This window comes from Hetaerina americana, unplaced genomic scaffold (assembly GCF_022747635.1).
Source record: "Hetaerina americana unplaced genomic scaffold, ioHetAmer1.1.p SCAF_23, whole genome shotgun sequence".
Classification (NCBI taxonomy): domain Eukaryota; kingdom Metazoa; phylum Arthropoda; class Insecta; order Odonata; family Calopterygidae; genus Hetaerina; species Hetaerina americana.
In genome coordinates this window covers 4,915,668-4,941,103 of record NW_027286797.1, presented here as the reverse complement: position 1 = coordinate 4,941,103, position 25,436 = coordinate 4,915,668, and the positions used below count along the sequence as shown (strand labels likewise).

At 35.2% G+C, this 25,436-nt stretch overlaps 1 protein-coding gene across 7 annotated transcripts in view; it reads left to right on the top strand.

Moving 5' to 3' along the window:
• LOC139689388 (phosphatidylinositol 3,4,5-trisphosphate 3-phosphatase and dual-specificity protein phosphatase PTEN-like) overlaps positions 1 to 25,436 on the top strand; it is a 59,220-nt gene that overhangs the window by 20,608 nt on the left and 13,176 nt on the right. For 4 of the 7 annotated variants that reach the window (XM_071586477.1, XM_071586479.1, XM_071586476.1 and 1 more), the window contains 2 exons: positions 10,213 to 10,333; positions 24,014 to 24,236. In XM_071586477.1, coding sequence (XP_071442578.1) covers positions 10,213 to 10,333; positions 24,014 to 24,236 — 344 coding nt within the window. Of the gene's footprint in view, positions 1 to 10,212; positions 10,334 to 11,631; positions 11,961 to 17,523; positions 19,351 to 24,013; positions 24,237 to 25,436 lie in introns of those variants that run through there. The other 3 variants (XR_011701315.1, XM_071586480.1, XM_071586481.1) reach the window with 3 other exon arrangements.

Genomic DNA, 25,436 nt, shown 5'->3' with positions numbered 1-25,436 from the left:
GCAATTTGGGAATAGGGAAAAGTTGCAGGGGGCAAGATCTGGCCAAGGAGGAGGATTATCAAGGATACTGATTGAATTTTTTGAAAGAAACTGGCGAACAATGCTGAGTGTGTAGGTGCTTTGTCATGGTGAAGGATCCATCCATCATGTTCGGTTAAAATAGTGTTCACTGTTGATTTTTCTAAATTCAGTTCATCAACTATCATTTGGATGTTCGGTAAGGACAAGGGACCGCACACAATCAATGTTGTCGTCAACACGGGTGGTTGAACGCATTCCGGCTGAACATCATCCGTGGTGTCTTGTCGCCATCTTTGAAATGCTTAATCCGCTTGGAAACGGATGCTTTCTTCCGAGCATTACCACCATAAACAGCTGTCAACATTTCAGTAATTTCTTGATAACCTTTACTGCACTTCACCAAAAAACTTGGTATTGATTTGTTGCTCCGTGGTTTCGTCTTTTTCCATTTTCAATGAACAGTAAAAACAAGGAGAACAGAAACTAACGTAACTGGCACCATACACACAGATCGACGATCCGCCAAGCGCATGACTCTTTGGGTCTGAGGCAACAAGCACGGCTAGTGAGGGGGCTGTAGTCCGCGTCTTTGGCACCAGATTGCACCAGTTCACGCATTTATTGTACGGACCACGTATTCTTTCCATAAATCCATGCCCCTTTTGTACAGTCACACTGATATTTCCATTATTTCCCCAGATGGGGCCCCAAGTTTGACTTAGGAAACACTACTACTTAATGTGATCGGAGCTTCATTAGTGCATTTATTCGAATCTGGTTGTAAATCTTTTTCGTTACACCACAATTAAAGTTCTAGTAATTGCATATAATAGAGCCTCAAGTGTCTGCTGGACTAGTTATTCCTCCATAAAGCACTCATTAACAGCAAAACAAGCGTTGATTGATGGTGGTTATATAATTGTTTTGTATTATGTATGAAGAATGACATGAGTAAACTAATGATAAATATTCAATGCTCACTTCATAGTCACTGGCTCCGGAATTGTTTGGTAGTGTAATCATACAGGGTGGTACTTTTGAGTTTTCAATATCTCTGTGTTTAGAGAGGGAAGTGATGTGAACCATGTTTTAGGGTTATATCACTGCACGTTTTTCTAGAGACATGCTAGTATGTTTTCCAAGAATGGCCTAATTTCAGAGGTCTGCTTTTTTTCATTGCTTGTGCTGGTGTTCTTTTTCTTCATGGTCGCTACAGTTGATTGAGCTGCAGTTTCTGAATTAACTCTATAAGAGTGATCAATCCGCACAGAATGGTTTGTTATTGAGGGAAGAGTATCTTGTGACTTAGATTAATCATGTTTAAAATGAGTGAATTTTAATAAAAGAACTGTAAACAGAAAGTCATTCAATTTTCAGTGGAAAGAGGGGAGGTCATTTTAGGGGTTTGCTTATGTTTTTTTTATTTTTTCTTTGGACATTTTAATTCTTCTGGTAACAAGTTTCTGTTGATATTCATATTCACGACATGGGGTCAGTACATGTGATTTTATAAAATTTATTCACCATAAGCTTACAATTTGAGGTTTAGTTTGTAGCAGCTCCAAATTACATATTGCATACTAATCTCTTCATTCATTCCAAGCTCATGGCCTTATTTCTTGTTAATCCTCTTCTTCTGGAATTCCATTATGCATTTCCTTTGCATAATAAAGATACCTCAAATATGCTGTCAACTTCAAATCCAATAACAATATTTTCTCAGGCATCCCTGATTGTATTGCTTGTTATCATTCGCTTGTTAAAAAATTGTCTAAGTTTGGGATGCACCTCTCATACTCTCTTTCTTATTTTTTTAAATCATTTTTTTCCTTCTACTGTATTTAAATTCTTGTTTTTTCTTGTCTTCTGTTTTGTCAGTAATGCATTTATAATCCATTGCCTTTCTCAGGCTTCCCATGGTCTATAATTTCTCTTAAAGCTTCCAATTTCTCCCCTTCATATCACATATTGGTCATAATTTACCAAGACTTTTGATTTATTCCCTTAGTTTCAATTATAATGCAAGTCATGACTCAGTTTCTTTCATACCTATTGACTGTGTGATTGGTTCCTTACTGTCTTATTAAGCTTCTTAAGTTTGAAGTGGCTCTGATGATTACATTCCAATCTCATAGGGCTACTGTCCTTCTCCCTGTACATTGCTATTACTTATGCAGTGCAATTTCACAAATTGTCTGCGAAATTTTCAAGTCAGTTTCATTACTATCATCACTATTATGATTAATTGTATCCCAGGAAACTTATTACTCTAATGGATCTCTTATGCAGGATTATGTATTATCTGATATTTATAATTACAAAACCGTGCGAAGCCAATCTATGTCTCCTTCTTCAGCATCTTTTTGTTTCATTTTTGCCTAAATATTGAACTCCCATATTATGTATTTCTACTTTGATGTTTTCTCATCTCCATTTGATTGATATTCCTAGTTCAAATCTTAAATTTCACCCTCGTACTCCTTTGAATAGTCTCCTAAACTGGGCCCTAGTTTACCTCTGGAATTGTATTCTGAAGAAGGTTCCACTGTATGTTATAAAGTGAAAAAGAAAAGTTCCAATAAAAGTGAGAAAAAGAAGAGATCTTGAGCTGCTGCTTCACTAGATAATATTGTGGTGGGTGATCATTTTCACCCACATAAGAATCCTGCAGCCTTCAATTAATCTCTTCTCCGTCTGCAGTGAAATGGGTATACTCACCATTGTGACTCCTCCTGCACCAAAAGAGAGGAGGCCACAGCATATTCCTGCTGATCATTGTCAGCCTATTATTGTTTTGTGACATATAATCACTAAGTACCAGCCCCTTCCAAGGATTTCATAGAATTTTTAGACCATTTTACTTGAGGATTGAGTAATACATCCACCAATTAACACCACCATAAATTATTGAACTTAAAATTAAACCACTTGGCTTTTCCACATAGAAAAAACTTGTAGACCTAGGTCGTAAATAAAAATTTTTTTCTATGTGGAAAAGCCAAGTGGTTTAATTTTATGTTTAATATGAAGAATTTCCACCAAGTGACGCTAGAAGCTTTTATTTACCACCATAACTTTATTTTTCAAGATAAACTTTTTTCTTTTGTGACTATAACTTCTATATATACAGATTGGCCTAACATTCACCACCCAGTGGATAACTTCAAGTTCTACTACAATGTGCTTACAAACTACGTAATAATAAATTGGGAATTTTATAATGCGATATACCACAAAGCAATCCCTTACCCACCCTCTTGCAAACAATGCCTCCACCCTCCCTCCCCTGCTCCCCCCATCTGGCCACCCCTCCCCCATACTTTGGTGTAACATATGTGTACAACAATGGATGTGTTTGAGAGTCAGTATCTGATGATGACATTAAATGTCGAAATATGGGTCGTGTCTAAATAAAATACTGTGGAATTACTAGGTATAGTTTTTCATTATAAAATGAATCAAATCCATAAATGCACTCCTCAAGTAACAACCAATAAATTGGAAAAGTTATCACTTGTATTTAAAATGGCATAGAGGCAAGAAGTAATCTATTTTCATCAGTAAGTAAACAAGATAACATTCCAGGGTGACAAAAATATTTTATGACTACCTATCATTTTGTAGATGAACTTACTCATGCCCAATGAGTTAAGTTTCATAATGAGAATGAAAATAAACAAACCAAGCAATTAATTACCAAAATGTTCCACGTACTGTATCTTTAATTCTTTTAACAATTCCTATGATGAATATTTTTTTAGTTTTTCATTTTATAGAATTATAAGATTATAAGCCTAACTCAATTATTGTTGCTGTAAAATATCTTCATCTCCATTATCTGCTTTTCAGTCATCCTTTTTATTAACATTAGCTGTCCATCCATTTTGTTGGGGATCAAGATGGTCCGGTGGCTATCGTACTGGTTCCCACTGAGAGGGCCCGGGTTCGAATCCTGGAGACAGCAGATATTTTTCAGTGGTATCTCGATCCCTCCTTGAGGTGCTTCTTGGAGAGCACATTGAGTGAGTACGCCATCCATCAGATGGGGCGTTAAACTTCAGACCTCTTGGCTCCTTTCGTTAAGAGTAGGCTAATGCCAACGCCGGGTTTCTCTCCACTCTTCCTCCTTTCCCATCCATCCCCAATAGCACAAATGATCTTAGCCATCGGTTGCCTCCCTTAAAACTACAACTACTCCTCCATTTTGTATCTGTATTTTTACCATATATAACTTATACATCCTATATAAGCCTAATGGTACACCGTTAATTGTGCTTATATATTCTAGGAGAAATGTGTTTGGAAACTCCTGAAAGGTGTTTCATCATCATCAATCAATTTGACTCAGTAACCTGTTTGAATTAGAGAAATAACACAGAATTGATTTCATCATTAAAATCTCAAGGTCATCACTTGTTCATTATAAAAATGAGGCTAGATTTTTACTGAGTTGCCTCCTTGCCTTGACGTGTAAATGTAATTTGTTGCATGATTTGTTGTGATGAACTCTACCCTCATAAAAAACCAAACTTCTGTTTGAGTATTGTGGTCTAGGAATAAATGTGAACATGATTTAAGTTGCGACCTCTACTTAAACTTCCATGCACAACGTCCTTGGGAGTAATTTAATGTTCATCCCCTCCTTCTATTAAAAAATGTGCATGTATGTGTGTGTTTGTGTTGGTCAATGATTGTATAGGTGAATGCATGTCATAAGTGAGAGTTGCTGAATGTTACCGAGTTGTAGTCCTTAATATAGCATGAACTGGGTGGCATTCCGTATCCTTTTCCCTTTGCAAGACTATTTATCCACCAGCAACAACATTGTCAGGTTTTAAGGCAAAGGTTGAATTTTTTATATTCTCTGAATTAGATATTGATCAATTGTATTTATTCAAATTGCCAGTGGCTAAGTATTTGTTTATATGTTGTATGAGCAATCAAAATCATAAGTGCTGTGTATAGAAAGGCAGTGATGATAATGAACTACTCATGCTAATATTGATGGAGAGAATAGTTGGGATAACTTTCGATGTTACTATTAGTGCCTTGATTCCTTTTTCCTGCATTCATAAAGAATTATTTATGGTACCTTCATTTTGACAGTTAAAGCAGAAATGACTTAAGTTTAGGCTAATATAATTCAATGTATTCACCTCAGACGTGGAAACATTTTAGTAGTAGTAGTTTTGAGGGGAGGCGACTGACAGCTAAGGTCATTTGCGCCATAGGGGATGGACAGGGAAGGATGAAGGGTGGAGAGAAACCCGGCGTCGGCATTAGCCTACTCTTTACGAAAGGCGCCAAGGGGTCCGCAGTTTAACGTCCCATCCGACGGACGGCGTACTCACTCAAAGTGCCCTCCACAAAGCACCTCAAGTAGGGATCGAGATACCTCTGAAAAATATTCAACACCGCCGGGATTTGAACCTGCGCCCTCAGGGTGTGAAGCCAGTACGTTAGCCCCCATACCATCTCGATCCCCGTGGAAACATTTTTCCACATATACTGCTGGGAAAACATTTGCTAAGAAAAGCAGGGTAAATGTGGGAATTTTGGCCTCCGTTTTTGGCTGATAAATATTTTGGTTTCATATGGAGATGGGTTGGGTCGGTTCTGTAGATACAACCGGTAATCAAAATAAAAAATATAGGTTCTGGAACTGGTATTTTTACAAAGCTGGTTTTCACGCTCTGAAACCTGGTGTAAGGTCATTATATCCACTAGAGAGTAAAAGATACCCTTTAACTTTTTAGATAGAATTATCAGGTATATTGTTGCCCTTGGTCTCATTTTTTCATGAAATTTAGTATGTTAGTAATGTGGTCCACAATTGGTCATGATTAATCAGGATCTATGAAAAATATTGTTAAATTGTTTTATAAAGAAGCAGAATAATCATGTCACTCGTGGTTATTACACAGTAAAATTAGTCTCTTCTTAGAATTTTTTAAAAAGTTTCACAGAAGTCATTGAGCAAACTATAATGAATGATTTTTTTTTTGGAAAAATGGATGAAGGGCATATTGACCGGCAGTGGGACGCTGAAAACTTTAATATAGGGGAGAATGTTAGGCAAACGAGGAAAGGGCAGGATAAGGATGTTGGATGGGATGAAGGGAGGAAGGAAGTGCTCTGAGTTGAAGAGGGACTTGATATAGAGTAGGTTGCTGGATTTTGTCTTTTGTTAGGAGTCACAAAATATTTATTTGGTAGTTTTGTCCATCGAAAAACCTGGCTTAACCGGTTGATTACCTGATAATAATAATACTAATATTTATATCTGAGCTTTAATTGACTGCTCATGTCATAGTTTCTATCGTTCATGTCAATCAAATACTCTCTACAATGATTTACATGAATAATTGTCGGGGTTATCTATTGGAAATCATTTTACCAAGAGACTGCCTATGTAATACCCTAATCAAATGTTTGACCAAAGCCAGTGAAATATAATTTAACTGCAGTAAAAATTTCATCAACAGATTTCTTTTGTTATGCATGGCTTTCCATGAATTAGTTATTATGTGATATTATTGATGCAACAATTAAAACTTCCTATTTAATATTACAAAAATATCTTTGTATCCTACCTGAATAATTCCATTCCAACTTACATCAATCACCATGAACCCAATGAAAAATAAGTACGTATTTCATATAAATGTCCTGGTAATGGGTTCTAAAATTTATAACGTCAGGTCTAAAATATATCAGACCTTATCGGCCCATAGATACCATTTTTACGGTTTTTAAGATGACCCAAGGAAAATACAATTAAATGAAACTGTGTAAGTAGTATGGTACTGCAAATTCAGTAAAATTATAATTTATAGGAGATAGAAGCAAATAGCCTTGTAAGATGGTGCAAAAGGCTTTGTTTTCTCTGATCCATGACTAATTTGATATTTAGATCATTTTGTGACCATGCATTCTGAGGAAGAAGAATATCCTTCTTTTCGCATGGCCATGAAAATACCAATCCAAAAATACTTTCATTCATTGTGCTCCTTTTTCAATACATTGGAATCACCTGTCACCATGTGATTAAAAACAATTAATTTCTTTGCGTTAGTGTAGTGAACTTTGAATCGATTTAGCCAGTTTTTAGCTATTTGTTTCATTGAAGTTTTAAATGCAATTGGTATCATATATTTTATGATTTATATGTGAGACTCATATTCTCAGTGTTTCCCTAAGTTAATCATGCTTAAAATAAAATTTGCAATCGATATTCCTATTTTTCCAAAAAATTGTTGGTATTTCAGGTTATGTGGAATTCCTACTGAAATATGAATTTTATCATCGATTGGCAATAGTTAATTACTTGTCTTCTTTGTCAATTTGCATATTTAGCCTGAAAGTGGATGGATGTGTACTGTCGTGTTCTTTAGGATAATTTGGAAAATATATTTGTCTTAAAAAATTTAGGTGAATATCAACATGGCACTGAAGTGTCGTATATGGCATTATGGCAATTTTCAACTTTTTCAAAACTTGCTGTGGGTGGCGGAGTGTGCAGGTTTATTATTTATTGTCAATTATCATTAATTGCAGATTGAAGAAATTTTCAAAACTTTGAGTTCGGTGTTACGATGTTACATTGTGGTGAAACATAATGGCTTGGGGATTTAAGATTATTGTACATACAGAGGTAAACAAATCCCAGGGGCATAAAGCAAGATGCCAGAGTGGTTTCTTATTTGTTCAAAGAATTATTGCCTTTCAAAGCATAGTGATTTTTAATTTTACGGTATTGCTTTGTTATTAACAATGGTAATATTTTTTCGTAACATTCAAATTTTCCTTGGAAGTATTCTAACGTTAAATTAGCATTATGTCCCTTGAATAGTTTTAAGTTTTTAATTTGTGTAAAAGTTGTAAAAACCTTTCATATTTATGCTGTATACTTGGCAAATTTAGTATTTTGTCATCATGTAGTATGTTGTGATGGCCATTGATTTAAGGTCATACACTTGTGCGTGCACAACTTTTTTGTTGAATCAAAAATTTTCCGTAGTAGGGTTACTCTCATATTTCTTTTTGGAATTTCTCTGACTACTTTGAACCTGACTTAAAAGCTTATCAGTTTATCAACCATTTCAATTGCTTTAACTCCAAGCTCCAATCAATTACTAGCCATTAAAAGTGTTAATTAATGTTCATACCTTTTTAGTACTATTGAAATAGGCACTGTTGTTAACAATTGCTATTATTTATAATAAACTATCATTAGGAATGACTCATATGGAAATCCTGTAAGATGAAATTTAATCTTATTTGCTAATTTTCCATCAACTCTTATTTTATTTGTGTAAGAATTAGGCATGCTGCCATTTAGCCATTCAGGCCTGTGGCTTAGAAAGAACTAATTTTAAACTTTAGTTCACAATACTATTTCTAGCTTTTTCTCTCTGGTTATTTTTAATTATTGTATAGTGATATGTTTCTAGTTAATGCAAAATAAATCATTCTCTCTCATAATTTTTTACAATGATATCAATTAATTTCTAGGGGTGTGCAAAAATTAATTATCTTTCTCACTTGCTACTTCCTTCAATTTTTTTTGCTTCTGATTATGAATATTGAAGATGAATTCTATGATGAATTAATTCAAATTTCACTGTCAGTTTCTTAATGAGTGTAATTAGGAGGTTTATGAGGAAAACCTTGTGATTGGCTGCAATTTTGATGGTATACATAATGAAAGAGAACGTAATAATTTTCTGTAGTGTTACTAAACAACAGTAAAATTAATTTGAATATAACGTCATGCAGGGAGCAGCAATTGTACTCTTGTACTATTATGCAGTGAGCACTCCTTATATGTTGCATATTACAGGTAGAGTTCGGGAGAAGGAAAACCTGTGTGTAATTTCAGCTTTAGAATGGTTTTCAGATTTAAGGGCAATATAATTATGCTATATGTGTTCACTATACTCAAATAGAACGTTATATTAAAGGTGCTGGAACACATTCTTGAGGTTTAGTGTACATGGCAATGTAATGGGAAAATATTGGTAGAAATATGAGTCTTTGCTTTTGAACTACATTTTGGTTCTATATTCTGATCATTCAGCCAAGGGGTTGCAAGCATTGCTGTGAGAATCGGAAATTCAGTGTGATAGATGCAGGATGAGAATCAATATAAAATGTGGGTGTGGAGAAGGATGGAGAAGGTGAAATGGACAGAGAAGAAAACAAATGAGGAAGTACTTGGTATGGTGGGCAAAGAGAGGGGTTTGTTGGTGGAAATCCTATGGAGGCAGGAAAACTGGATGAAGGGGGTTTTGACCGGCAGTGAGATGTTGAAGACTGTAATAGAGGGGAGAATTTTGGGCAAACGAGGAAAGGGAAGGAATAGGATCGCGATGTCAGAGGAAGAAAATACGCAGAGATGAAGATGGACTTGATGGAGAGTAGGTTGCGAGATTTTGTGTTTTGTTAGGAGTCACAAAATATTTATTTGTTAGTTGTGTCCATCCAAAACCCACCTTAACCATAAATTTCTTAATAACAATGATTTGATCATATCTTGGCCATCATCAAGGTCAACAGCCAAAGTCAAGGAAATACTTTGGCTCAAAAGCAGAGTGTATTCTAGAGAGTTCAAATTTTTTCAAGTCTTAAGTCAAGTCCCTTCAATTATTTTGCTACTTTGGTCGAGGAGATTTACACAGACTTCATAATCGAGCACTGGACCAACCACATCAAAACTAGATAGAGAGGTGAATTAAAAACTGAACACCTAAAAAAGAGGTGTCCCTAACTCGGTTAACAATTGCATATATTGTTAGACGGTGAGTGTGATGAATACAAAACATATATATGTCAATGTCATGAATACAGGACTCTTTTGTCAGATCCATTGCAATGCCTATCCCTGCTTAAGCAATCAGCCACACTCCGTATGTTTTAGATGTGACTTTGTACAAACTAAATGTTTAATTGGGGATGTTATTGTGTTTTGATGGAATTGTTGCTTTTTATAGTTTTGTTTTTGACATGTTAAATGTACATGTTTGTGAGAGTCATTGCTTATTCACGATGTTTGTAAAAAGTTTATCATGTTATTATGATGGAATCATTCAGAAGCTTACCATTTTAATCTGATGTATATATTTTCTGGAGATAAATGCTGTTAGACTAGCAGTTTTTATTATTAGAGATAAATAATATTTTTTTTTTCAGGACCAGTTCTTTGATGAATCTAGATCCTGACTTGAAGATGTTAGTTCTAAAATTGGAAAAATCGGGTTTAGATATTGCACACAAGGATAAGCAAAACAAGATCTTTAGTCCTGACTTTAAGGTTGGTTGTATACTTTTTAAATTTTACTTTTGTTAGGATTGCAGTTGCAAATTATTTGTAAGAACCTGAAATGCCACTTATACCATATGCTCTCAACTTTCATCCTGTGAAATTATGTTTTACCATTTCTTTGATCATCAGGGTGAATTAGTTCAAAATAGCCTGGAATATCTTTATTTGCATTAAATGTTAATGTTATGGTACTTCTTTTACTTGAACTCATGCAAGAAGTGCAATTGCATTAACTCATTGATGTAGGATCTTTATTGATCAAATTTTTGAGTAAGTTATTTCATAGTTGAATTATGGCGTAAGTCAATCTAACTCTTCAGTGAAATTTATTGACATAATTACGGGTATCAGAGACGTTTCTTTTTTTTCCTGAAAATATTTGGATGAGGCATGGGATTAGAAATTTGAGATGGTTGAATCCCATCCATCATAGAAATACTATGCTTTGATGCCAAATTCATACAGTCTATTTTATTCCTGACTAATGTTTTCATACCCAACTGTGTAATACTAAGAATTGTCATGATGTCACTCTAACGTTGTGTGAGTATACGAATTCCTTTTCCTGTATTCCTATTTAATTGGTCTTGACATTATGATGACCTTGCAATGCAATGAATTTGTCTTACAATGTTTTTGGAGAGGCAGTCTGCTTAACGATTGAAAACCCACATTACTCTTGGGCAGATCCTTTATCATATACAATATATATCTTACAGGATTTAATTTGCTCCAATCAGTTTTTCTAGATTTCATGCCATTAGAGCAAAATATTTACTGCTATGCCTGCCACATTTTTTTACCATAGGTAATTAATTGAACCCTACATTTTACATATCAGATAACCTCATTCCCCATGCACACCAGTGTAACTGGTATACCCTGTTTTTGAGTATCGAAATAATGGAAACTTTAATACTCAAAAAGTAAGAGTTCTCATGAAAGTCATTTATTAAAGTATTGGTAATAATTAAAATAAAATTTTTTGGAAAAAATTATCATACATCATCAATCACATATAAATATCTCAAACAGTCCTCGTTATAATAATAACAGAAACATTATCTTAGTCCTTTCCATTAGAAAATAATTGTTAGTTGGAAATTTTCATTGGTAGTAGTTAGTGTTAGTAGAATTAATTCAGAAGAATGTATCAGTTTATGTAAAGGGGAGCTTATTTTCCTGACCATTATTATTAGAAATGAGTCACTTGTGCGATCACTTCCTGTGGTGGACCTAGTGTTATAGCATGAAGGACTGTAACCTCTGCATCTGGTTTTTTTTAGGATTTATGCATGTTTCTAGGTGTGCATCACAAAAAATTGTCGTAACGTCTAAGTCTTACACCTTGGGAATCAAATCAGAGAAGCAGTGAGAAATAGATCTCTCTTGAGAGACATTGGAACAAGAATGTTAGCAAGCACAATGGAGTGTTAAGAGATGTGGGGTGCTTGAGATTGAATGTGTTTAATGGCCTTGAACCACATTGTGTATTCCCCCAAGACCTCATCCTTGGCTCAAGAGACAGAAGAATAGTGGGTCTGAAGAATGTCTCATCTTCCTGAGTGCTTTCTGAGAAGGCCTGAGATAACAGAGGAAACTGAGCCTGGGTAAGGCGTGCACCCAAATTTTTTATGGTGATTTCAGTGAAAAGAATTTCTAAACAGCTCGAATTTGAAAACTCTTTGAGCGTTTAACGTATCAATATAAGGACACTGTGCATAGCCATTTTAGAAAAATCCATCAAACGTGAGCTTCACAGAGGAATTTAGTTTTTTAGACACTAAACTGTAATTCTTATATCCTTATAAAAATTTTATCTCATCATTTAAGCAAAGTCCTATTTTTCTTCAGAGATCATTTTTTTTGTTGGCTCAAATGAGCTTAAACTGTATGTCCTCATTGTTAGCATTAAAATATCAGTGGAACCCGTTAACTTTTCAATTAGATGATGTTACCAAGAGAAGCTCCTCATTTCATTGGCATACATGCTTGTGAAATGATTGAGAGCATTCAATCAGCTGACTGCTTGTGGATATGGGAAGTCATGATAGGCTTTCTCCTACACTGCTGTCACCATTGTAATTCCAGCAAGTAAGCCATCCTTGAGGATGTACAAGGATTGTGTGAAAAGTTTCGGACCTAACAGTTGAGATATTTTTCTTCAATTTTATTTTTATTTTTCAACATAGTCTCCTCTTAAGTCGATACACATGTTCCAGCGGTGATCTAACTTTTTCAATCTTTTCAAATATTAGTTGATGCCTTCCTCTGCATAATAGGCGTTTGTGTATGGGATAACTTCCTCATCCAATGAAAAAATCTCTGTTCTTTAAGGGAAACTATAGTTAGGAAACAGAATAAAGTTGCTGGGGGTCAGATCTGGTGGATATGGTGAGTGGTCAATCAATTTGAAGTGCAATTTGTGAATTTTAGCCATGGAAACTGCCAAATTATGAGTTTGTGCGATGTTCTAATAGAAAAAAGCTTTTTTCATCTTGAGATGCGGTTGTTTTTTTTGCAGTTTATACTTTCAGCAAGTTTAGTAATGATGCTTAACACTCACTCATAATTGTTTGTCATCTTAAGAGGCAACCAATGAACAAAATTCCATGGCTATCCCAAAAAAACAGTGGCCAACACCATCCTGGCCAATGGAACCGACTTTGCCTTTTTAGCGGCAGGTGCACCCTTTTCAGTCCACTCTTTTGGCTATTCTTTTGTCTCAGAAGTTAAGTGGTGGATACAAGTTTCACCTTAAGTTGTGGGTCAATAAAAAAATTTGACTCTCTTCGCTTAATTACACTGTTTCTGGCGTGACTTGGTGATTAATCTTCATATTGAAATTGAAAAAATAAATAACTTGGCTTTTCCACGTAGAAAATTTTATTTATGACGTAGGTTTTGTTATGATATAACATCTTCAGGTAAAAATACGGGCCAAACACAGTATATCTCCGGGTTGAGGGGAAGCGGAGGGAGGAAGGAAAGGATTGGTTTAGGTAAGAAGAGGGGGGGCTAAAAGTTTATGTTTGGAGGCAGAGGATTGGTAATGTTGATAAATTAGCAGGCTGGGGGGAGGGATTAATGTTACATAGAGCATTTTCTATCCCCATGTCTAAAGAGAACACTCTTAAAGAACTTAGCACCGTAAAACAAAATGCAGTGAAAAATGGGTATAGAGAAAATTAGTGCAATGAATCCTCCAAAAAGAAAAGGTAAGACGGGCCTTCTACAATAAAACCAAATTAAGCAACCTGTTATGCCACACAAAGGACCAAGTCCAACTCCTACACAAGAGTGGGGTATAAAAACTCCTCAGCACGGACTGCAACTGGATCTATAAAGGCTAGATGGGAAGGAGTTTTGAGACAAGAGTAAAGGAGCATGCTTTGGAAACAACATCTCCTCGTCACTCTTCGCCAAACACATGAGAGATTACGGCCCCAGAAGCAATTTCATCCCCAAAATCCTGCACATTGAGAAGAAAGGCCACTGCCTCGAGATGCACTGGATCAATTAGAAATCCTTCAGCACAGAAATTATGGAAAAGGCGTTTTGACCCACAATTTTCTTTAACATTCACATTCCCCGTTTTTGTATTTACCCTCACCCCTCTGCCATTTAAACTGACCACAAGCAAATCTTTTCAACAATGTAGTAACCCCTCCCAGGCCGCTACTTAATCATCTGACTCATTACCCAGTGCCATTCTCCCTGTTCACGGTACCCATTCCCCCACTCCTCTGCCAACTAACCCGACACCAAGCAAACCTTTTTCAAAATTGTATTAATCACTCCCCCCAGCCTGCTAATTTATCAACATTACCAATCCTCCGCCTCCAGCCATAAACTTTTAGCCCCCCTCTTCCTACCTCAACCAATCCTTTCCTTCCTCCCTCCTCTTCTCCTCAACCCGGAGACATACATATACACTGTGTTTGACCTGTATTTTTACCTGAAGATGTTATACCATAACGAAACCTTGGTTGTAAATAAAATTTTCTATGTGAAAAATCTAAGTTATTTATTTTTCAATTTCTTTATGCTTAAATTGCTCCAACCAGGTCTTGGTAATATGTGTTTATTCAAATGAATTTTTGGTCCAAAGTTAGCAAATGCAGCACCCCATGTGTAGATAGCTTACCCATGTCCAATTCTTCAGTCAATATATGACAAATGCCATCTTTTCATTTGCCAAATAGCCTTGGCTATCTCTCTAACCTTTATCTGATGATTATCCTATATCATTTGGTGAAGTTTTTCAATGTTATCGATGGTTGTCGCAGATTTTGGCCATCTGGAATGCTCACCATTAGCCAAGCTGGTACGGTCAAGTTTAAATTCAGCTGCCCAACATTTCATGGTCATAAATGATGCTGCAGTATATTTTGACAGTATATTTTATTTGAATAAGTTTATTTTAAATGTATATGTAATCCTCTTACACTCTAATGGGCTCTAAATGTATCACATTAGGTAATTATTAGTTGTCAATGATCAACCTTGCACAAGACAGGAGGTGGAATATATTCCTTGGGGTGACGTGTGTCAAAAGCCTCGCTTTCTATAGTCTTGGATTATTGAGCATTTGCCATACCATGATTTTTGAAAGACTTGGGAGTGTCCTTGAATGCCGCATGGGGTCAATCTAACAAGGATGAATTGATGAATTTTGGAAAGGCATTCTCCATCATTCCATTTATAATTATTTGAAAAATTAGGCATTGTCAAGATATTATATCGATCCCTTAATATTAATTCACCAAAAATTTAAATCACTATCAAAATTTCTATGGACCGGTGTTCCTGAAGTGATAGTTTCTGCAGACCTTCAATAAAGGTAATGCCAAGAAATCAATACAGTTCTTTGCAGGTAGTGACTCTTCATTTTTAAGTGTGATACGAGAAGTTGTAAAGAATTACTAATCAGGTATTTATAAAAATGTTGATAACTGAAAAAATTAACTTTACTCTCACCGGTATACTCCAACAATTGTACATTGGTTAATATCATTTTTAATGTTGTAATAATTGTTTTCAATTTCAGGATTTCCTTCATCAATCCTTTGTTCATGTTACAGATTTTATTTGTAACCTCCACATAAAAATGTTAACATTATATATATTATTAAATATTTTACCCCAGTCAGCCAAAAATTGAGAAATATTTCAAATGTAAATAAACTCTTAAGTTATAAGGAAAACTTATTTTACTATAATTTTATTTAGTGCCCCCCATTTTTAAATTGTAAAATTATATAAATATTTTGGCTGTACTTAATGTACCTACAAGCTTGTCACGATGATCAAGGCTTGTATACTCATTACAAATCAGGAAATTCAAAATGTTCTCTACCAGTTCTAATTATGTATGCTATTTCTTTTGAATTTAGTTATAAAATGTGGCCTGTAATATTGATATTTCTGCATAGTCATGCTTTTTGGTGCAATAATGAATACCTGTTTGGGGATAAAGTGTAAACAAGGCTCTCTCCTAGAGGTCCTAGTCCGGATGTCACATCTCACTCGTAAGATAACTTACATGCAAATGGCACATGCTCTGCTCATTGAGCGCTAAATGCTAAAGACATATGTTCCATTTTGCATGCAATGTGGGAAAATTGTATGATACAGTGAAAAAAAATTATGGAATTTCTTTCACATGTTTTACATTCTCCGCTTATTTAAATTTTTCATTTATCTTCCTTAAGATTAAAGGTTCAAATTTTGTTTCATTGTCAGAAAACTAGGAGGCATCTCTAGAAAATAGCAAAGTAGGTGTAGTAAGTTGCACTTCCCACCATCATCAACATCTCATTTTCCAGTCTAAATGCTCTGCATCCATTTTTCCTGCCTCCATAGGATCTCCCATCAATCCTCTCTCTCTCCTCCACACCATACTAAGCACCTCCTCATTTGTTTTCCTTCCTCCACTTCACCTTCTTATCCTTTTCCACACCCATATTTTATAATCCTCCAATCTGCGCATATAAAGAATCAAAGCACTAGGTTGCAAAAATCCCCTGTAGATTTCAGTGTAAATTGCATTTCCTTGATAGCTTAAGTGGTTAGAGCTTCAGCCTGGCAAGTCTAAAGATCCGTGTTTCAACTCCCAGCCAAGGAAATATTTTTGCACTTGTGATCTGCTCAATTCTGCCTTCCCCACCTCTCCTGTAATTGTTTTTAAGTATTCCTATCCCATTTTTTATAGCTGATTACTATTTTCTATGCATTTAATACGTCTAAAATATAGAAGATTGCAGCTTTTACTCATTCAAAGTTTAACATTTTCTATGAAAGTGAATAGGGTTTGCCAAAGAATGATTATTGTCAATGTTTTTAGAAAATTAAGTCTTCAGTGGAAATGGTCATGACCAAATTCCATATTTTGTATTAGTTCTAGGAGAGGCGACCAACAGCCAAGGTCATTTGCACTATTAGGGATGAATGGGAAAGGAGGAAGGGTGAAAAGAACCCTGGCGTCAGTCTACTCTTGTCAAAAGGCTCCAAGGGGTCCGCATTTTAAAGTCCCATCCGACGGCCGTCATACTCGCTGAAAGTGCTCTCCACAAAGCACCTCAAGTAGGGTTCGAGATACGAATGAAAAATATTTGTTTTCTTCAGGATTGGAACCCGAGCCCTCTCGGTGGGAAGCCTGTACGTTAGCCACTGCACCATTCTGTTCCCCTAGTTGTTCGAATGGTGCAATAGTGATGCATAGTTTTCTTCATTTATTGTTAGTTCATTTTGCAAGTAGTTGATGCAAGTGATTTTGTGTCCATCCCAAAAATCCAAGGTCTTCCCTTTGTAGGCCAATTTCACCTCTTTGCCTTCTTTGCAGCTGGAATGCCTTTATATACCCAAGTTTCAACTGTTCCTTTGTCTCTGGAGTGATGTAGTGTACATATCCAGTCATTTCCACCAGAGGTATTTACTGATGTAGAAAAACATTAGGATTGCAATGGAAAAGCACCAAATCAGCCTTTGAATCAACCACACAATTGCATTTCTTTTCCACTGAGAGCAAAGGTAGCACCCATCTTGCCGAGTTTTTCTCCCTGCCAATTTTTCATGAAAAATAGAAAACTGTACCTTGTTTTTGGTCCAAACTATTTTGCAAAATTTGATTAGTCGATTATTCAAAACTAAATAGTGGATTTTGTCGATCATTTCAGAGGAAGTCATTTCTACTGGGGATCCTGAGCAATGTTCATCAATTTTGGATATACAGCCTCGTTTAAATTCATTTACCCAATTGTACACCATCGCAAACCCACAAGCAGATAAGAAATGAACTTCATCCAACTCTGCTTTGGTGTCTTCTGGTGTTAAATCTTTTAAATAGAAGTGTTTAATCACCGAACAAGCTTAATTTTTTTCCATTTTTCTGTTCAGAATAAATGAGTAAGATAGTGAGTGGGAAATATCCAGTACAGCACCATGAGATATCCAGAGTGAAAGGAAGTAATGAACTCATAATAACCCTGAAACATTTACTTAAAGGTTCAGCATTGATAGGCATATGTAACTATTAAATTCAAACACTCTTCAGTTTTGTGTGATTTCAAAATAAATATTGCCTACATTAGAATGCAATCATATGATAAATGTTAGTAATCAAATTTTAATCACATGATTCAAAGTTGAATGGAACAATTGGTTATAAGTTTATGATAAATCAGCTTTCTTTTGCCTGAATTTTGAACCTGACATTTGATAAGAATTTCTTTTGGGCAATAATTCCAAAAGTATCATGAAATATGGGAGGCGACTCATCCTAATCCCATTTGTATTATTTTGACCATATCTCATTTTTCACTGAAAGAAGATATTTAATGATTCAGTTTCAAATTTGAACACTGACAGATATTTAAAAGTTGTATAATTTTCTCATTATCAACATGTCTGTAGTTAATAACAGTAGGATAGTTGTTATTGCTGGGCCATAGCTTTTATTCATGAAAAATCTATGTTAGACCTTGCTTTGTATATAAAACTGTAAGGTATGTACAATGTTAGTGGCAAACTTACAGGGTCTGTACAAAAGGTATCGGGACTGGTTCCAAAAATCAAAATTTATTACATTTATCATTACAATTACTTAATAACCTTCAAAATACTTTCCTCCTGCATCATTACACTTAGTTCAGTACATCTGGCACTCGTCAAAAGCCTGCTGGAAGTTGGTTTCCGGAATATTGTTGAGAGCCTTTGCGTCGCCGCTTGAACCGCCTCGATGGAGTCGGATCCTTTGAGCGCCCTTTTTATTCGCGGAAACCAGAAAAAGTCAGGTGGAGCCAGGTCGGGGCTTTAGTGGGGGTGAGACAACGTTGCCGTGCCAAATTTTGTGAGCTGCTAAATTTCCACCCGCGACATTTTTGTTTCCCAGCTTCGCAGACACTTTCCTCATTGTAAGATCCTCTGTTACAATGGTGTGGATGGTTCCGATTGAAAGGCTGGTGATAAGGGCAATCTCCTCACTGATAAGGGCGATGGTTAAACGCCTGTCAGAGTCCAAAATATTTTCACTTTGGCCACCTGAGCATCGGTTCGAGTGGTCATCGGGGGGCGTCCGACACGGTGCATGTCTTCGAGGAGCTCCTTGAACCTTCCTTGAACATTTTGTGCCGTTCAAACACTCTTGTGTGGCTCAAGGCATCATCCCCATAAGCCTGTTTAATGAGTTCAAGGGTCTCCAATGTGGATTTACCGAGTTAACGCAAAACTTCACAGTGTAGCGTTGCTTGCCATGCTGGCGTAACACCACCACAAACAATCACACATCACAAAAATCCACCTGTCTTAATGCATGCCCGGAGGCGACTGAACTAAAGTGCGCCTGAGTGGTGGGAGGCCCCTCTACCGAGCCCCCCGACCCTACTCAGACCCCCATCCACCACCGCTCAGTTGAGGCTACAGCGAACCATTCCCGATACCTTTTGTATGGACCCTGTAATACTTATGGTTTGTAAATATATTAAAATGTCATATTATAATTTTGTTCTGCCTTATGCATATTAAAATAAAACTTGGGGTTGTCATTTATAATAAGGTTTTATTAATTTTCCAAGTCACATATGCTGTTTCTTATATTATCTGCTGGCACTTCCCACTTTTGCAAAAAATTAGCTATTTCATTGCAAAACTTATCTAAAAAAGGAAACTGGATTAAGAAAATTTTTGGTATTTAGAATTGCATTGGAATGAAATAAATGTTATTGAATGAGTTCCAAGAAACTGCGGGAGATGCCGCAACGGTAACTTTAAACAGATTCATCTGCTAATACATATATGCATTTCAAAGCAACAATTTCAGAGTGTAAAAATCATTCATCTTGAGCAGGATTCAAATCGGAATCCATCAATGTCCAGCCGAGGGCTTTAGCCAATTAAGCTATTGAGGCATCCGCTTAAACTCTGACATTTTGGGGGCTTTAAAGGAACAAGATATTGTGGTGAAATACCATGCATACAATGTCTCAGGCATTCGTAGTTGTGCACCACAGTCCACAAGGTTAAAGCCAACTTTAAACATTTAGGTTGTTATTACCTTTGACAAATTTCAAGAAACTGCAGGAGTTGCCGCAACATTAACTTTTAATGGAGTCATCTGCTAATATGTATTTCAAAGCAAGAATTTCATCAATTTCAGACTTCGAGGCATCCAGGTTCAAATCCCGGTCAAGGGGAATGATTTTTACACCCTGAAATTGTTGCGTTATTAAATGAGCTTGTATTGAATCAATTAGGTTATTAGTCTTGTGCTTTTGTTAGTTGAAATGAGGGCTTTTGATTGGCTCGTAACTAGAGTTACCATATCCATAGGGGTGATTAAATGGCAAAAATGTGATGGAAATATACATATGACGATCAGGGGAAGAAGAACCTCTGTCCAAAAATTGAGAAGCTTCAAAAAATATATTTATACACACCCTTATTAATGTGATATATGCATAGACATATATTGTTCTGAGAATGAAAAATTCGGGACAAACATCAATATCAACCTGGATGACTCTTAAAATGAGTAATTGTTTGTGATAAACCAATCATCTGATAACTCCAGTCATAATAGTTTGTTATTACATTACCAAATCAGGAAAAAGAAGGCAAATAAACAATATTGCATTATTGACACTGTTGACATTTTAATAAGTCTTTTGCAATGAATGGGTGTGCTATGCTCTTAATATTTGATGAAATATGTATAGCAAACGTTTTTACTTGCTTTTCAGAGGTTTTAATAGTGCCACAAAGATAAATAATGTGCAACATTTATCAAATAGCATTGAACTATTGATCTATCAGCAAATAAATATCTGCTAAATTTTCTGACAGTAATACTTCATACTGTTATTCACCATTTTGGTCAGCTGTCTCACAATTTATACACTTAATGCCTTTAAGATCATGAATATAATGAAACTTAATGAGAACATGTGAGTTCCATTCCCCTTTGGGATTGATATATTTTCATCAAATGCTACTACGAATTAAACATTTATTTCTCCCATCAAAATCTGCATGGGAAGCTCATAAAGTTCCCTTGGGGTCCCACACCTTTGTAATGGGTTGTTATTGTTGGGTAGTAGTTTGTTTAAGAAAACTGAATTCGTGGATAAAATCCTAGAAAATAAACTTTTACTTGAAGATAATTGGCCATTATCAATCCAAATAACTCCCTATATGTATTAATTTTCAAAAAGCCTCTAAACAGTTAAAAACAGGAGGAAAAATAATTAAGTTTTATTTTCTCTTCGTCCCAATTTGGAATTATGGGGTAAAATACTTATTTCCTCACATCTCATATTGTTATTGTGGATGATCTTTCCATCTTTTGCTAAAAAAAGAAAAATTGGCAATTTTTAGGAAAACTATACACCAAAGGCAAACATTAATATTATTATCATATGTAATCTATCAGTTAGGGTAAGTTTTGGATGGGCAGAAGTTACCAAACAATTCTCTTGCCTCTCCAAACAACACGGCCTTACATCCTACTCTAAAGCTAAGTCCCTCTTCATCTCCATATACTTCCTTCGTTTTGTCCGACATCCCTAACCTATTTCTTCCCATTCCTCATTTACCTAACATTCACCTCTCTATCACAGTCTTTAACATCCCATTGCCAATCAAAATGCTTTGCATCCAAATTCCCTGTCTCCTAATGCTTTCTCCTGACAATCCCCTCTCCTCCCCGCAATACCTAGCACTCCTTCATTGGTTTTCCTTTCTGCATACTTCACCGCCTTCAGCCTTCTGTATACCCACATTTCAAAAACCTCCAGTGTATGCTAATTATCCTGTTTCAATGGCCAGGTTTCCTCGCCTTTCATAATTACCCTCCATATTAAAGTTTTGGCAAGCCTTTTCGTAGCATCATTACTCAACATCCCTGTATTCAATTCTTTCCAGCCTGGGAAAGCTTCTTTGCCTGATGCAATTCTTCTCCATATTTCCCCAGAAGTTAGATGATTTTTGTCCGAAATACTTACAAGATATGTAATAATAATATTATTATGATAGATTATCTACCATTTAAGGTCGATTTTGATCTTAAATGTCTAAATCAATATTGCTGCATCATAAAAGTTGCTGATAATATTTAGAGAATTTTTTTTTAAATATATCACACATACAAGTTTCCTAGTGGTTGGCTCGTCTGCAACTAACACATTGTGCCCACAGATAATTGATAATCACTCTCAAGATTATTTAAATATTTCTACAACCAGCAGTTTTCATTGAATATTATCCCTCCAACTTTTATTGAATATTGTTCATTCTTCCATTATTATAATTTATCCAATAGGTATCTCAATATATAAAATAGATAAGTCGTAAGCTGGTCAGCAGTAAGGGCATATTGTTCTTCAGGGAATGAAAAGTTGTGCATCACTTGTGGGTATCACTTGAGTAACAGTCAAAAGAAGTGAAGCCATAAAAAATGATATTTTGCGTGTAACAGTTTTAAAATTGTGTTGAAAAATACATTTTTAAATTGAAATCACTGGCCACTTCAATTATTTAGTTATTTAAGATGTCTATTTACTTAGTAAAGAAATAAAAACTGCTATTGGATTCTTGATATTATAAAAAAATATGAAAATTAAGTAAGTCTAGGTCTGCGAACTAAATATGTTTTAACTTACAACTACCTGCTAGTTTTGCAAAACTTGTAATAAAATCAATGAAATTTATATAATTTATAAATTATGCATCAACCTAATTAAGCAACAAAATTTTTAATCATTAAAAAAATGAATAAAAAAATGTATGATCACTCTTAATTGAACAGCAGTTGTATTCCAGTTAACCAACATAAGTCAATCATCATCAGACAAGATGACATTTTAAACTTTGACTCACAGTTCACTATCTAAGCTATAGTCTACTACTACTACTTGTCTCCATGTCTTAATATTAGGTCATCCCTGTCCCAATCAAAGAAATATATTGACTTGCTATAATGACATATAGTAAGGATGACTCTAATGTAATAGTTAGGGGATGAATCAAAAATTTTCTTATAGTCAATGACAAAGAAAATTCAATTTTTTAAATGCTACATTGATTCAATAAATGATTTAAAATCATTGATCTCATTCTGTGAGATCATGCAGAATGTATATTTATCCATTACTAAAATCCATTTAATGCTGTAGCAATTTTTAAGGAATATATTTCCCATTCATCCATATGAATAAATATAAAATGATCACTCATAGTGACATGTATGTAAGGAGATAAACACTGTTGCCTATTAAAGTTATGCCTGAAATTTATATGAATAACAATAAATTATATATGCATTTTTCAACTTGTACTCTCCATAATAATTTTTAAATGTTAGCAGTATTCAGTATTTAAGCAGTATTTGTGTGTGCAAATCATAGAAAATAAATGAAAAGCTTTTTCTGTAAACATTTGAGCATTGATTCTGGTCATTAGAGCATTAAAGAATAATTTTCCATGTGATATTGTGCCTGATTATTATGCCAAAATATGCAGATGTCATGCTTTTGACTCTGGGATCAGGTATTTCACTCTGAGGGAAAATGGCATAGATACTTGGAAAATGAAATAATTTAAAAAGAATTTATTGTAAATGAAAATCAAATACTTCAATGATTATATTAAAACAAAGTAGTGCAATTTCAAACAATGCATGAGTTTAATAAAGAAATGAAGTGTCTTTTGCAACTTTCAAAATTGAAAAGGGAAATTATCCCTGAAGAAGATGCTTGAGTTTAGCCATCCATTTATTGAAAAATGATTTTCACGGCCTTGTATAGCAGTTAAAATGACATTTTTGAGAAAGCATTATTCCATCCTAATGTCTTGGAATTGATAACTCTGATATTGTGTTAGGTGACTAATTGGCCAGGGAAGCTAGCGGTGCGTGCTCCTTCAGATCTCTTTCTCCTGTTTCACCCATTCCATGTTAGCTTTTTCTTAAGTTAATGATGAATGCTCATATATTTTAGAATGACTGGACTTTCAGATAACTGAATCCTAATATTGTGATAATGATGAAGCCTGTATCAAAATGTTTATAATATAGCAAAGGTGTAAATTTCCATAATTCTTATCTTCATCCAGAAAATAGAAAATGTTTTAAGGAGTATTGTATAATTGCTCATGCCATATGATGGTCCTCAACAGGTATGTGTTTACTTGCACCGAGTGCCAGTAGGCAGCGGCTGCGGTATGGCCGGGCTTCCTCCTGACCCTCAACACCATACATGGCATGGCGGGCAACCTCCTTCCATCAGTCATCACACTAAACCTATGGCCTTCACTGTCACCCCCTCAGAATCATCTGGTGCTGGCACAAGTGATTCTGAAGAGGAGGAGGAGGAAGGAGGAGAAGAAGGCTGGGATTCAGGTAAGTTTCCTCTTGTTAAATTGTGAAGGAAACTTTTCTAAATCAGCAAAGGTTAAAAAATAATAAGCTTCTAGCGTGTAAGTTGTCTTTGCTTCAAAGATGTTTTTAAGTTTGTGAAGTTTTTGCACTGTGTGAAATTAGCATGAAATGCATTGGAATTGAGTGCATAGTTCTATTAAACCTTGTAAAAGTGCCTCCTTTTAGTTTATTTGTACAATATTCAGTTGATTTGTTTCATAAGTTGATTGATAGTTAAGTTTTGGAATGATTTTGCATAATGAGTTGCTTACTTCATTCAAATAATTGTGTCCATTGCAAATTTTTACTTGTTTTTTTGTAAAATTTTGCGGATAAAATACATTTTAATACAAAATGGAGATTAAAAATTTATGGATGATCTTGCTGAGCATTTCAAATTCTTGTCTGGTAGAAGCTAGATCGACTAATTATTGGTGTTCCCGAAATCCTGATTTTTCAAAATTGGTTTTACCATTAGGATCTGCATCTCTTTCGGTTTACTGAGTTTCTAAGAAAAAGAAAGCTATTTAACCAATTATGTATTGAAGTCCTCATTCCCTAAATGATGAATTATTCTTCTACCCAGGTAGCTTGTGTTATTTCAGCTTAACTATATTTTCGTTAGCATTTATCACTCTGGCAACAGATCTTAGGAAATCATTCAGTTAATTTATTTTCTCATTTGTGAATTTCTAGTTATCTTATGCATTGACAATGAAATTAGCTATATAGTGATGCTAAAATTCTAAACTGTAGCATACATTTGATACAGTGAGACTTGGAAGTATTCAAAAAGGTACAGAGTAAGATAGCTTGCATCAGAACATACTGAGTTTTGGAGTTATGATGGACTTGGGTCAAAGGTACAATCATTTACAAAGAAGAGGGGTCATTCCACGGTCTCCCTTCGTAGAAATCCTGTATCAGCCCCAGTATAGGTTGTGTATTTCATAACTGAGGATTATAATTAATTTCAATCTTCATATTGTTAGACTATCTTAAAGTTACTAAGTATGTGCTATAATTGCTTCAGTCCGGGTTTGGTAGAAATGGTTTGTAGTAAATACATTTTAACTTTTCAAAGAAAATTACTGATGTTACTCCAGCTCAATTCAGCCTTGTAAAAGCTGAATCTTATGAGAACTCGCCAGAGATGTACAACAGTTGCAAAGTTGTACTTGG